The 15,073-nt window shown below is 43.0% G+C and overlaps 1 protein-coding gene across 1 annotated transcript in view; it reads right to left on the bottom strand.

The window, feature by feature from the left end:
* Positions 1 to 6,389: 6,389 nt before the first annotated feature.
* LOC139578658 (beta-1,4-galactosyltransferase 6-like) overlaps positions 6,390 to 15,073 on the bottom strand; it is a 41,650-nt gene continuing 32,966 nt past the window's right edge. The window contains exons 6-9 of the mRNA XM_071406570.1: positions 11,914 to 12,101; positions 11,030 to 11,152; positions 10,831 to 10,932; positions 6,390 to 6,792 (exon numbers count right to left, since the gene is read on the bottom strand). Of these exons, the coding sequence (XP_071262671.1) occupies positions 6,645 to 6,792; positions 10,831 to 10,932; positions 11,030 to 11,152; positions 11,914 to 12,101 (561 nt within the window). The 3' untranslated portion in view covers positions 6,390 to 6,644. The remainder of the gene's footprint in view (positions 6,793 to 10,830; positions 10,933 to 11,029; positions 11,153 to 11,913; positions 12,102 to 15,073) is intronic.

Consider the following 15,073-nt stretch of genomic DNA (forward strand, 5'->3'; position numbering starts at 1 on the left):
CAAAAACTGTGACAGCACTCTCTCTCCTTCAGAATGACAGACGTGACAAGTACATCATTTGATCTCAGAGCAGGACTTCCAGACGGGGGTGTACCGTGTTGCGTTTGACTCTGAAGCCTACTGGAAGTCTCTGGGAACCACGCATTTCCACAAGACTGCCGAAGTGAGTACAATCCCTAACCCGCTCACTGCTCTGAGAGCTAGAACACAAACTTAGGTTATGTAGCATGTTGTGATGCTCTGTAACTATATCCGGTTTTGTTTTACTATGGTGTCCCGTTTCCTTATAAACACAGGTTGTACAACTGAACGGTTGTGTGAACATTTTGTGCAGAGACATTCTGTGAATGAATTGCTTATGACCGCATACTGGCTTTGATTCAATAGCTTTTTCTTTGCTACAATTTTGTTTGTCCTCGGTGAAAAAAAGAGGTCACAGACCTAGTTGGCCAAAAGTTACCTGCCTTCCTGAATGTTGGTCTGTGGGATTGAGGTGAAAAGCAGTACAAACTGCTGTGCCGTGTGTGTACAGGTGGTGTTCGAGTTCCACGCGGAAGGACATCGTTACTACACCCTGGCCCTGTTGTGGAGTCTCTTCTCCTACACTACCACGGCTGCCGTGATAAACGCACACACCTGACCAAGCTTAACAAATAAAGAGCAGGTAGACGACTGACTGAGCCTTTGTTTAACGAACACTGCCACACACATTCATCATATTACTACATAAAAGTGGGACGACTGTCTGCACTGGTCAGTGAAGGGATGAGCGTCTCGTAGGAGTAACACCAACTGTCGGAAGAGAACGCACATTAATGATTTAGTTCAGCTCCCTTCTATAGGCTACTGTGTAGGTTTACTAGTGATAAAAGTGGATAATTGTAGGGAAGGTGAATCCGTGGGTAGCACATACCTGAAGCCTACAGGTACTGTATAATGTAACTTGTTATACGCATGTATTAGCCTGTAAGATGTCTATGCATTTCATTTGTGTAGGACTAAGTATTACTTTTTCAGTATCCTACTGACAAAAAAGTCACTATAGAAAGCAGTGGCGAGAGATGCAGAAACAAGACAAAGAAAAGACGTGAGGTTTCAGAGGTGTTTCCCAGAACATGGCAATGAATGTGTTTTATTCATATTTTGTTGACAAAAAAAAATAAAAATTTACAAAGTCCAACAGTTCAACTCTTGTATATAGTCTTTTACTGGCTGTTATACCAAAGATTGTGGAAGATTGACAAGATGGCTAACCGTTCAGCTTCACCATGTAGAAAGTTGTCTGCGTTGTCGGAGGGGGGCAGGAACTCTAGCAAAATGAAATGGCTAAACTAGACGCAAGAGGCGCATTAGTAGGCGCTACATCGAATTAAGCTTGTTTTTTTGGGCCAAATCGACAATGTGTTTAAAGTTCATATTTCTATAAATGCATCTTCCGAACAATCTAAGTACAAACCCATAAAGTCAAATGAATATGCCTGACATTGAATGAGCAAATATATTATTTGTATACCAGATGACACTTCATTCCCATAGATTTCCATTCAAAAGTCACTACTTCCTCTGTGTCATCCTCCACTTCCTGGTGGATGGTAGTAATGCAAGAGTCTGCACTCAGGCTCCAGCTATGACTCTTTGTTCAGACATAGCAGAGTATAGTGAGAAGACCGGAGAGATGAGGATCCAAGACGATTGTACATGTCATGGCCAGAGTAGAACAGGCCTCTGATTGGACAGCAGGAAAAATTGGATACAGTCAATCATTGATACACCAACACAATAGACAGACACTTGAGTAGGATTCCTTTTGAAATCCTACACAGCCTGTTGTCATGGAAACTTTGTGCCAGAGCTCCATTCTAGTTGGAAAATAAAAAAGCAAATACACTAACTTCAGTTTAAAAACAATCCAAACCGTTACTGTAACTTTCAACCAAGAATCCAAAGTGAAAACAGTATGAAAAAAAAAAAAGTTGAATTAAAAAAAATAACTCAAGGCACAAATATGAATACTGCAAAAATGTCATACTCTACATTACAAATTATGTAATGGTGAATATACTCATTAGAAAAATGTTATCTATTTTTGGATATTCGTACAACCAACAGAGGCAGTAGGAGGGGAGAGTAGGGGGGGTCCCTTGACCCCCCTCCCAATTGGGCTGGGGGTGTAAACCAAACCACTAGCGACCGGGTGTAGCCAGCACACTGCCCAGCCGCCCCCTAAACTACCCTTCCTTCCATACATCACCCCCTACTCCTCTCAGAGGCAATAACAATATGTACAACTCTGAGTGAAGTCCCAAATGGCACCCTATTCTCTATATAGTGTACTACTTCTGACCAGAGCCAGTAGTGCACTATATAGGGAATAGGGTGCCATTTGGGACACAGAGAGAATACTGACCCTAGATAATCTTCAGTGACGGGTGCTTTCTCTAATTCATCTCTTTAATACTTTTCACACTGTTCCTTGAACAGATTGAAAAAGTCAGACACGATGACAGGAAGAGAGAATGTGAAGAAGCGGATCCCTTCCAGCGAGTGAGATGACGGGATCCAGAGAAAGAAGCTACTGACTCAGAGTGCATCTCTCTGCTACAGTAACTCATAGCACCCTCAAGTGGGGGGACAGCTAGGCTGCCCATAACTTCTACAATGTATATAAAAACAACGACAGCGTTTATCCTCTTATGCAAAAACCCGTTACTGAGCAAAAGGCATAGCAAAAGAGAAGCCCCCAACCCAGTCCCTAACACTGACCTATACCCAACACCGAGACATATACAGAGATATATAGGTAACTTCCAAAATAAAATAAACACTTGAATAAATGGGGGCTACAAAGTATAGAAAGCAGATGCTTCCATGCAGGTGTGGTTCCTGAGTTAATTAAGCAATTAACATCCCATCAATGTTAGGGTCATGTATAAAAATGCCCAGTTGCCCATTATCAGACACTTGTAGAATCTATGCCAAGGCGCATTGAAGCTGTTCTGGCGGCCCAACGCCCTATTAAGACACTATGTTGGTGTTTCCTTTATTTTAGTAGTTACCTGTATGTTGTATATATGTCATATATGTCATAGATATATGGCTCTTTTAACACTTACACCCTGATGGCTACTATCAACACTAGTTTATCTGGATGCTGAGACACCATAGAGGAGCTCATGGGAGGAGAATTAATTTAAAAAGGGAAGGAAGGAAAGACGAGTAGAGATAAGAAGTGTAGAAGAGGCAGGTGGAAGAATTAGGATGGGTAGGTATCAGAAGTGGAACTTTGGCACAGTTGACCACCTCCAACAGAATGTCTTATCACTACCGTGTCTTCTTTGATTCCGTCTCACCTCACCCGATTGGTCAGAAATACACCATTGAGGTCTTATGTAACCGTAGCTAATGTCTGTTAACCAAAACATACTTTAGCCTGGCACTTCGTTAGCCACTTTAGCTTTGGAGCGAAAATGACTGTAAACATCTTCAGGCCGCTCCTCCACAGCACTACAAGCGTGACGGGACAGAGAGAGCTAGGCTACGTTCCAAATTACCCTACTCCCTATATAGTGTACTACTTTGACCAGGACGCATAGGACTCCAGTCAAAAGAAGTGCACTATATAGGACACAGGGTGCCATTTTGGACAAACACCATGTTTGGAGCAGGACAGGAGGTTCCCAGTACTGCAATACTGTGATGGAGAAAACATGGGTAGTTTGAATAGAGCGGTTCTACTTGAGACATACATTTGATAAATCAACTCAACATAACTAGCAAAACACCCAGACAATTTAAATATGAACTGTATGGGTAAAATATATGTACAAGAGAAAAACCGCTAATAGGTACAAAGAAATCAACTGCCTACATTTTTTCCTTGCTAATCTTCGCTATTCATGGCCAAGATTTCAGTCTGTGCCATTCAAGAACAGGGTTAACTGTTAGCTTTAGCTACTGTTCTTTCATTCTGGCCCCTAAATACCTCACAAGCCTATTAGGACCACATCACATCACAGCTCACACACACACACACACCAGCCCAAACCACAAGCTGAAACATAATCCTGTGCCAAACACGCTATTCGCACTGTATACACTCCTCCTCCAGAATAGCAAACTACACACACCAGAGGAAGATAGAATGACATCTCAGCTTACCACTTAGCAGCAACAGTCCTTAGCTCTGGTCCAGGGCGTTACATGTGGCTTGCTGTTGAAGGCTCAGCATCAGCAAACTACACATAACACCCTGGACCAGAGCTACTACAGTCCTTTGAACCCTGGCCTCCATCTGTCTTTCTGTACAGGAACACGCTCCATAACGTCAGTTAGTCTATTTTCACACTGTGCGCCTCGAGAAAAAAAAAAAAACTCTAAAAGGCAAAACTGAAAAAGTAAACATCTTGAAATTATCCAATAAATTATGCTTAAAAAAACATCTAGTAACAAAATAAATCAAGGCATGCAAAAGATAGTCAACCTAAGAGATTCTCATTCTTTTAAAGCCAAATGTCCATCTATTGTTACATCTTCCCAGTGAAATGGAAGAACCACTCACTCTGTAAAGTCCTTTAAGTCGTCAGGAAGAAGGTAGCTGCCAAAACAAAATTCAAATCCACTGGAATAACTACTAACAGGCTCTGAGCGTTTAATTGGCCAAATATGTACATACGTGTTCTGTGCTCAAGCTTTTAAGTGGCCAGTATTTACACATGTTCTGTGCATCATGCGTGTCGGCAGTGCAGCAAAGAAACAGCAAAACGCTCATCATGTGACACACAGAGAACTAGGATCGAGTGATCTAAAACATCCGTTAAAAAAGGAAAAAATAAATACTAAGAAAATAGATCATATCAGAAAATGTACATCACAATAAACACATAAGTCGCCTTCGCTTAGCTCCTCTCCTATTTCCTCCTCTTTAAGGAATATGTTTGAATACATGTTTCATCTTTAAAAAACGAACAATGTGTAAAAAAAATGATATAACATGAAGACAAAAATGTCTGTTGGCTCGTAAGGTGATACTGAGACGTTAGAAGTTAAAGCTGTGCTGAGCGGTGCTGTGAGATAAAGTCAGAGTCCCAAATGGCACCCTATTCCCTATATAGTGCCCTACTTTTGACCCGAGCCCTAAGGGCCCTGGTCAAAAGTAGTGCATTAAGCCTCTGATCAAAAGTAGTGCACTACAGTATATAGGGAATTTGTGATGGGGGGGAAAAAACTAAATCGAGTTACATATAGCAGTATTATTTTTGGACGATATCAATACCTGATTCTACGAATCGATTTGTAAAAGAAAAATATAACTTTTTTTCCCCTCTCGTAACTAACTGTAGCTAGTGCTAGTCGGCTGTACCTGCGCCAAACCTATTGGATGAAAAATACCATAGCTTGTTCTCCATCTTTTTAAATAGTGATCCAAAATGTTTTTAGCACTTTTATTCATCTTCTCATGCTCTCTCATCTCTGCAGCAGACAGACTGAGTGTACAAATCATTAGGAACACCTGCTCTTTCCATGACAGAATGACCAGGTGAATCCAGGTGAAAGCTATGATCCCTTATTGATTTCACTTGTTAAATCCACTTCAAAATCAGTGTAGATGAAGGGAGGAGACATTAAAGAAGGATATTTTAGATCTTAAGACATGTATTGTGCGGGCCATTCAGAGGGTGAATGGGCAAGACAAAAGATTTAAGTGCCTTTGAATGGGGTATGGTAGCAGGTGCCAGGCGCACCGGTTTGAGAATGTCACAGCAACACTGCCGGGTTTTTCACTCAACAGTTACCCGTGTGTATCAAGAATGGTCCATCACCCAAAAAACATCCAGCCAACTTGACACAACTGTGGGCAGCATTGGAGTCAACATAGGGCGGCATCCTTGTGGAACGCTTTTGACACCTTGTAGAGTCCATGCCCCAACGAATTTAGGCTTTTCTGATGGCAAAAAGGGGGTGCAACTCAATATTAGGAAGGTGATCCTAATGTTTTGTACACTCAGTATATAGTGAGCAATATATTTGGAATATCAAATGGCAATAAAAAAAAAGAAATGGGAAAAAAATGGCAGTATCGAATAGCAATACATATCGGCACCTAAGTATCGTGACATTATCATATTGTGGGGTCCTTGGCAATTCCAGCCCTATAGGGAATAGGGTACCATTTGGGAGGCTGCCAGAGAGCCGTGGTTCTGAGGCTGAGCCTGACACTTTAAGGCGTTGCAGTAAACATCAGATGTGGGAAAAACTAATGCTGTCCTTCCCTCCTCATAATGTATTATGAAGTGTTGATGTGAAGTAGCTTAGTAGCTAAAGCCGGCATGAACACACTGACATGCAGTGACACACGGACACAAAAAGTCAGATACACACATCCTTGCAAGCACACACACACAACACACACACACACACACACCATTCACAATCATCACAGAAACATACACAATCAATTGTTCGATTAAACAGACCCTATATGCCCCTTCCTCTTTCATGTTTGTTTTTTTTGAGTAAGGTTTCTTGGCAGCGTTACATGGTGTGCCTCCGACCCCACCCCCAGCCCCTCTTTGCCCAGCTTTGGGGTACCGTTTGATGCTTGAGGGAGTGTGAAGGGTTTAAGGGGTCAGGTGGGAGTCAAGAGTTCAGTAGTCTGCGATGGGGGCCAGATCAGGGTGCAGGTCCACGGTGATGTTCTTATACAGGGAGCTCAGGGAGATCTCAGGGGTGTAGTTGAGGTTGTTCAGGCCATCCAGGTGCTGCCTCTCTTTGGAATACCTCAGCAGCTTGTACCTGCAGAGAGGAAAGGAAGGGGAAGGAGGATTAGCTAGCAGTTAGCATTCATACCAGCAGTCACAGCTCAAAATGCCACCCTATTACCTACATATAAATATTTATTCCAGGGGACCTGATCAAAAGTAGGTCACTGTGTAGGAAATAGGGTGCCATTTCAGGTGCAGTCACAGGGAGAGGAGGATAAGCTAGCAGTTGGCATTTATAGCTGGAGTCACAGCGAGAGGAGATGAAAGGGAATTAGCCAGGTTAGCATTGACAGTAATGAATCCAATTATACACACCACCACAGGGATCCTTAGTTAGCATTAATGCTAATGACATTAGGGAGATCCATAGTTAGCATTTGCATAATGAAACCAGGAGGATCCTTTAGTTAGCTTTAACGCTAATGAATTAGCTTACACTGTCTGGAGGAACTTGTGCTCTGGTTGCAGAAGGAAAACCCTTACCCAAAGAGAGAAACTCTTCTGCCCTCTCTCCTCCTCTGTCCCTCCCTGCATCTGAACGCTGAACATAGCTCTCTAGTGCAGAGTTACGATGAGGACTGTAATGCGGATGAGACCTGGTTGACTTATGTTAAAAAGGGACTGACGACTGTCAACACGGCGAAAGGGACTTGGCCAGCGGATGGGGAGTTAACAACTCAATGCTGGCACAGAAAACACCCACGCACATACAGTACCACAAACCACTGACACTAGGCCTGGAAGGTAAGCAACTCTCATTCTATCAATCATAGCTCTGTGGTTGCACCAAGGCTAGAGTGAGCACAGAATTGTGTTGAAATAAATAAACAAAATTATTTCCTTTAAAAAAAAAATTATAAACATGAATATTCCAGTACCTGGGATACATCCCAAATGACATTCAATTCCCTATATAGTCCACTGCTTTAAGTACATAAAATGTGAAGTAAAACATGAGAAAGTGCAGATGGCTGGATATAGTGAAAAGTTGAAGGTATTGAAATAAAATAGAAATTAAGTTACTTACTCCTGTCCACAAAGGGCGATAGAGATGAGGAACAGCTGCACTCAAGTAGTAGGATTAACAGTGTTCACTACCTTGAGATTTTTAAAGCAAGGGACTGTTTTAGGTACACTATATATAGAAAAGTATGTGTACACCCCTTTAAATTAGTGGATTTGGCTATTTCAGCCACACCTGTTGTTCACAGGAGTATAAAATTGAGCACACAGCCATGCAAGCTCCATAGACAAACATTGGCAGTAGAATGGCCTTACTCAAGAGCACAGTGACTTTCAACGCGGCACCGTCATAGAATGCCACCTTCCCAACAAGTCATTTCGTCGAATTTCTGCCCTGCTAGAACTGTCCCGGTCAACTGTAAGTGCTGTTATTGTACAGTGGAAACGTCTAGGCGCACCAACGACTCAGCCTCGAAGTGGTAGGCCCTCAAGCTCACAGAACGGGACCGCCGAGTACTGAAGGCGCGTAAAAAATAGTCTGTCACGACCTCACTAATGCTCGTGGCTGAATGGAAGAAAGTCCCGGCAGCAATGTTCCAACATCTAGCGGAAAGCCTTCCCAGAAGAGTGGAGGCTGTTATATCAGCAAAGGAGCGACCAACTCCATATATTAATGCCCATGATTTTGGAACGAGATGTTCAACTAGGGGGTGGGCAATTTCAGCCCTCGGGAGCCTGATTGTGGTCACAGTTTTGCCCTAGCCCCAACTAACAAACCTGCCTCCAACAATCACCTAATCATGATCTTCAGTTTAGAATGCAATTTAATTAAATCAGCTGTTTACTACTACTAAATACGGCTGCTAGAATCCTGACTAAGAAATTTGATCATATTACTCCAGTGCTAGCCTCCCTACACTGGCTTCCTGTTAAGGCAAGGGCTGATTTCAAGGTTTTACTGTTAACCTATAAAGCGTTACATGGGCTTGCTCCTACCTATCTTTCCGAGTTGGTCCTGCCGTACATACCTACACGTACGCTACGGTCACAAGACGCAGGCCTCCTAATTGTCCCTAGATTTTCTAAGCAAACAGCGGGAGGCAGGGCTTTCTCCTATAGATCTCCATTTTTATGGAATAGTCTGCCTACCCATGTGAGAGACGCAGACTCGGTCTCAACCTTTAAGTCTTTACTGAAGACTTATCTCTTCAGTAGGTCATATGATTGAGTGTAGTCTGGCCCAGGAGTGTGAAGGTGAACGGAAAGGCTCTGGAGCAACGAACCGCCCTTGCTGTCTCTGCCTGGCCGGTTCCCCTCTCTCCACTGGGATTCTCTGCCCCTAACCCTATTACAGGGGCTGAGTCACTGGCTTACTGGTGCTCTTTCATGCCGTCCCTAGGAGGGGTGCGTCACTTGAGTGGGTTGAGTTACTGACGTGATCTTCCTGTCTGGGTTGGCGCCCCCCCTTGGTTTGTGCTGTGGTGGAGATCTTTGTGGGCTATACTCGGCCTTGTCTCAGGATTGTAAGTTGGTGGTTGAAGATATCCCTCTAGTGGTGTGGGGGCTGTGCTTTGGCAGAGTGGGTGGGGTTATATCCTTCCTGTTTGGCCCTGTCCGGGGGTATCATCGGATGGGGCCACAGTCTCCTGACCCCTCCTGTCTCAGCCTCCAGTATTTATGCTGCAGTAGTTTATGTGTCGGGGGGCTAGGGTCAGTTGGTTATACCTGGAGTACTTCTCCTATCTTATCCAGTGTCCTGTGTGAATTTAAGTATGCTCTCTCTAATTCTCTCGTTCTCTCTTTCTTTCTCTCTCTCGGAGAACCTGAGCCCTAGGACCATACGTCACGGCAAACCGGGCATGATGACTCCTTGCTGTCCCCAGTCCACCTGGCCTTGCTGCTGTTCCAGTTTCAACTGTTCTGCCTGCTGTTATGGAACCCCTACCTGTTCAACTCTTAATGATCGGCTAAGAAAAGCCAACTGACTTTTATTCCTGATTATTATTTGACCATGCTTGTCATTTATGAACATTTTGAAAATCTTGGCTCTCTCTAATTCTCTCCTTCTCTCTTTCTTTCTCTCTCTCGGAGGACCGGAGCCCTAGGACCATACGTCAGGACTACCGGGCATGATGACTCCTTGCTGTCCCCAGTCCGCCTGGCCCTGCTGCTATTCCAGTTTCAACTGTTCTGCCTGCGGTTATGGAACCCCTACCTGTCCCAGACCTGCTGTTTTCAATTCTTAATGATCGGCTATGAAAAGCCAACTGACATTTATTCCTGATTATTATTTGACCATGCTTGTCATTTATGAACATTTTGAAAATCTTGGCTCTCTCTAATTCTCTCCTTCTCTCTCTCTTTCTCTCTCTCAGAGGACCTGAGCCCTGGGACCGTGCGTCGGGGCTGCCGGGCGTGATGGCTCCTTGCTGTCCCCAGTCCACCTGGCCTTGCTGCTATTCCAGTTTCAGCTGTTCTGCCTGCGGTTATAGAACCGCCACCTGTCCCGGACCTGCTATTTTCAACTCTTGATGATCGGCTATGAAAAGCCAACTGAAAATTATTCATGATTATTATTTGACCATGCTTGTCACTTATGAACATTTTGAACATCTTGGCATAGTTCTGTTATAATCTCCACCCAGCACAGCCAGAAGAGGACTGGCCACCCCTCATAGCCTGGTTCCTCTCTAGGTTTCTTCCTAGGTTTTGGCCTTTCTAGGGAGTTTTTCCTAGCCACCGTGCTTCTACACCTGCATTGCTTGCTGTTTGGGGTTTTAGGCTGGGTGTCTGTACAGCACTTCGAGATATTAGCTGATGTACGAAGGGCTATATAAAATAAACTTGATTTGATTTGATTTACTAGAGATGGAGAAAAAGTGTGACACCAATCAGGCCTCGGAGGACTGGAGTTTCCACCCCTGCAAGGTGTCCACATACTGTTGGTCATGTAGTGTATTTTCATGAATACCACATATAACGAGGACTTCCTGGAGCAACGCTGTATTGAGAGCTAAGCTAATGTGATGTTTGAGGTAAAGTTAGGTAAACATTCTTTGACATGGTTACGGCGCCTGCTATGAACTGCTAGCATGCATCTACTGACCTGCCCAGGAACTGCACCTCTCCCCGGTGGTGGTGTGGGATGGACTTGTATTTACCCACTTCTCCCTCCGGCCTTGTGATGTTCAGACCAGCATAATGTACTCTATGAGAGAGAGGGACAAACAAAGCCTTTCATTAAGTTACCCAATCAGATAACAGATTTGTCTCTCTCAAACACACACAGACACACACTAACTGACCTGTTCCAGAGGTCATCGTCCTCTCCTCCCCAGCCCCAGAACGCATTGGGAAAGCCATTAATCTTGCGGAACTGTTCCACTGTGAGTCCACTCACACCCCCAAAGAACTCACCATATGGTAGTCTGTGGACAACACACACAGCATTACCCACAACACACAGGACACACACCTGTAACACGCACGACACACATTCAACACGGACAGAGGACAGACACAGACAACAACATAGCCTAGCTTTGCCTGGGGAAAGATTTTTGAGTTTTGAACAAAACGACAGAAAGGAAAAAGAAAAAAGGAGAAACCTTACCAGTCAGTATCACAGGAAAGCAAACAGGTAACAAAGAATAAGTTTGGCTGTGATACAACACAGACCCACAATTATGTTTTCAGACAATTTACCATACAGTCTGCAAATTTAGAAGAGACACACATAACCAGACTGGAAAATCGGTTCATACATTAAGCCTTAGTCCAGGACCACAGAGTTTTCTCTGTATTAATTTAGCAGCAGCGCACCGCCACTGCTAAATTGTTGCCACAACACCAGAAAGTGAAAAATAATTATAATTTTTTAGAAATACATTTTCGGAATTGTAAAAACGCTTTAAGTATAAACTTAAAATGAGTAAAGTACGTAGAAAAAATTATTGACCTATATATTTTTTTATTATATAATCATGGATTACTGATGGTGCGTGCAGGGTACATGTCCAGAGGTACCAATTTATAAAAAATGTAAAAAATGTTTGCGCATAAGAACACAAACTAACCATGACAACAACAAAAACTACATTGAGAAATATATAGAATTGTAGGAAATTAGCTGAAAAACAGCATTTTACTATTTTCCGCCAATTCCGGACTGATTCAAGTCGTGACTTACAGGTACATGTATTTGTCCAGTTTGGCTGCGAAGTGGCGAGGCATCTGACCACAGCCGTAGTAGTTACGGTCGTTCTCTGGGATGTGGTCGACATCGTGGAACACCAGACAGTCCCAGTCCAGATCCTTCATGGCTTCCAGGAAACCCACGTTAAACAACATTGCTCTGTTGAATGGCTGGGTACCAGACTGATGGAGGGAGAAAGAAGAGTTAGACTAACCCTAACCCAAGTTAAACATGGCCCTATTGAAGGGCTGGTCCAGTGTTACATTTTGTCAACAAAAATAGTGACAGAAATATTTGTCAAACACCTATTTATCAGTGGCAATTGACAAGACGATAAAACAGACTAAAGAGACCCAGAAAAAAACAACAAAAGAAAAATACATTTTTCACTTTGCTTGAGGAAAATGAGACAAGACTAAAGTATGTCTGTGACTAAAATCTGACTAGTAAGTGGGCTGTACAAGAGTTTTTGGAGAGCTTTTCAGTGTCCTTTGTTTGGTCCAATCAAAAGCATGCATGACATAAGCAGAATTGTAAGGCTTTCTTATCGCAATGCGGTAGAAAATAAATACCATGCCCAGGTCATTCATGAGTCACCTCTCTGCCCAGCAACCGTTCTCCAATCTGGCGGCAACAAATCATTGATGCAAATAAGGCACACGCCATGGCTACTCTCCTGATGGTATAAGCTCCCGGTAGAAAAAAGGGTCAATGTTTTGAGTCACTTTACTTATGTCGATTCAAACAAGCCCTAATGCAATGTTTCCATGGGAGAAGACAGTGTTTGCACCTACAAGATGACGGGGAAATATACTGCCAACCTCGAGACATCTGAAAGCACATTATTCCAACATATACTCTCAGGAAATACCAAGCTAATTAGCTTGGTGCAACCTATCAGACCACTACTTACGACAGAACTTTAATTAGAATATAGCTACAGTATGTCAAGGGGCAGGGCTCCACACTGCAACCAGTGTCACATTTCACGACCCTTTGACTTAGCTGTGCGAGTCACATTTTTTAATTGATCGCATCAGTGCGAGCTGAACATTCATTACATGGTCACTTCACTAAAAACATTTATCCTGTCTGGTGTACCAAGAAAGCCATTGGTCAACCGCAGAACCTGCAGAATGCTGCAGCATGGGTACTGACCTAGACCAGACAGAGAGCAGCACACATTACACCGGTTTTAAGATCTCTGCACTGGCTGCCTGTGAGTTTTAGAATTAAGTTTAAGATTATTGTATTGGTTTTTAAATCAATCCATGATTGTGCACCCAAATACATGTCAGACATGCTTTTAAGTTATGTACCCAGCAGGTCCCTCAGGTCCTCTGGCACTGGCCTTTTAACTATCCCAAAGCCTAGGACCATGAGGCATGGAGAGGCAGCCTTTAGTTATTATGCCCACAGCCTCTGGAATAGCCTGCCAGAGAACCTGAGGGGGCCGAAAATGTGGACATAATTAAAACATATTTTCCTGAGGGTGCTTTTAGTCTTTGTAAGTTTGTTGTGTGGTAAATATTTCAGCTTTTGTGTTCATTGTTCTTTATAACTTTTCCCTCTGTGAATAACACATACAGAATCATGAAGTAACCAAAAAAGTGTTAAACATATCAAAATATATTTTAGATTCTTCAAAGTTGCCACCCTTTGCCTGAACAGCTTTGAACACTCTTGGCATTCTCTCAATCAGCTTCATGAGGAATGCTTTTCCAACAGTCTTGAAGGATTTCCCACATATGCTGAGCACTTGTTGGCTGCTTTTCCTTCACTCTGCGGTCCAACTCATCCCAAACCATCTCAATTGGGTTGATGTCAGGTGATCGTGGAGGCCAGGTCATCTGATACAGCACTTCATCACTCTCTTGGTCAAAATAGCCCTTACACAGCCTGGAGGTGTGTTGGGTCATTGTCCTGTTGAAAAACAAATGATAGTCCCACTAAGAGCAAACCAGATGGGATGGCATATCACTGCAGAATGCTGTGTTAGCCATGCTGGTTAAGTTTACCTTGAATTCTAAATAAATCACTGACAGTATCACCAGCAAAGCACCCCCACACCATCACACCTCCTCTATGCTTCACGGTGGGAACCACACATGCGGAGATCATCTGTTCACCTACTCGGCGTTTCACAATGACAGGTCGGTTGGAACCAAAAATCTCAAATTTGGACTCATAAGACCAGAGGACAGATTTTCACCGGTCTAACATCCATTACTCGTGTTTCTTGGCCCAAGCAAGTATCTTTCTTATTGGTGTCCTTTAGTAGTGGTTTCTTTGTAGCAATTGGACCATGAAGGCCTGATTCACACAGTCTCCTTTGAACAGTTGATGTTGAGATGTGTGTGTTACTTGAACTACATGAAGCATTTATTTGGGCTGCAATCTGAGGTGCAATTAACTCTAATGAACTTATCCTCTCCAGCAGATGTAACTCATGAGAGCCAGTTTCATCATAGCGCTTAATGGTTTTTGTGACTGCACTTGAAGAAACTTTCAAAGTTCTTGAAATTTTCCGTATTGACTGACCTTCATGTCTTAAAGTAATGATGGAGCTGTTCTTACCATAATATGGACTTGGTCTTTTACTAAATAGGGCTAGCTTCTGTATACCACCCCTACAAAGGAACCTTTAACAAGGCATACCTGTTAATTTAAATACATTCCAGTTGACTACCTCATGAAGATGGTTGAGAGAATGCCAAGAGTGTGCAAAGCTGTCATCAAGGCAAATGGTGGCTATTTGAAGAATCTCAAATATAAAATATATTTTGATTTGATTAACACTTTTTTGGTTACTACATGATTCCATATATGTTATGTCATAGTTTTGATGTCTTCACTATTATTCTGCGATGTAGAAAATTGTAAAAAATAAAGAAAAACTCTGGAATGAGTAGGTGTGTCCAGACTTCTGACTGGTACTGTATATATAGTGTGTGACACTGTGGGGAAAAACATTTGTGACCAAATCATGGGCTGGTGCCACCAACTGAAAAAGGTAGTGGAACCAGTGACACGGGGGAAATCTGGAGAATTGTCAAGGGGTGTGATTTTAAAGCTGCTGCAGAGTAATGTGTTCTTCTGCCAAGGGAAGAGAATCATGCGATAGGATGTTATGCCGAAAAATGTGTTGGTAGGA

The sequence above is a fragment of the Salvelinus alpinus genome, chromosome 6 (genome assembly GCF_045679555.1).
Source record: "Salvelinus alpinus chromosome 6, SLU_Salpinus.1, whole genome shotgun sequence".
Taxonomy (NCBI): domain Eukaryota; kingdom Metazoa; phylum Chordata; class Actinopteri; order Salmoniformes; family Salmonidae; genus Salvelinus; species Salvelinus alpinus.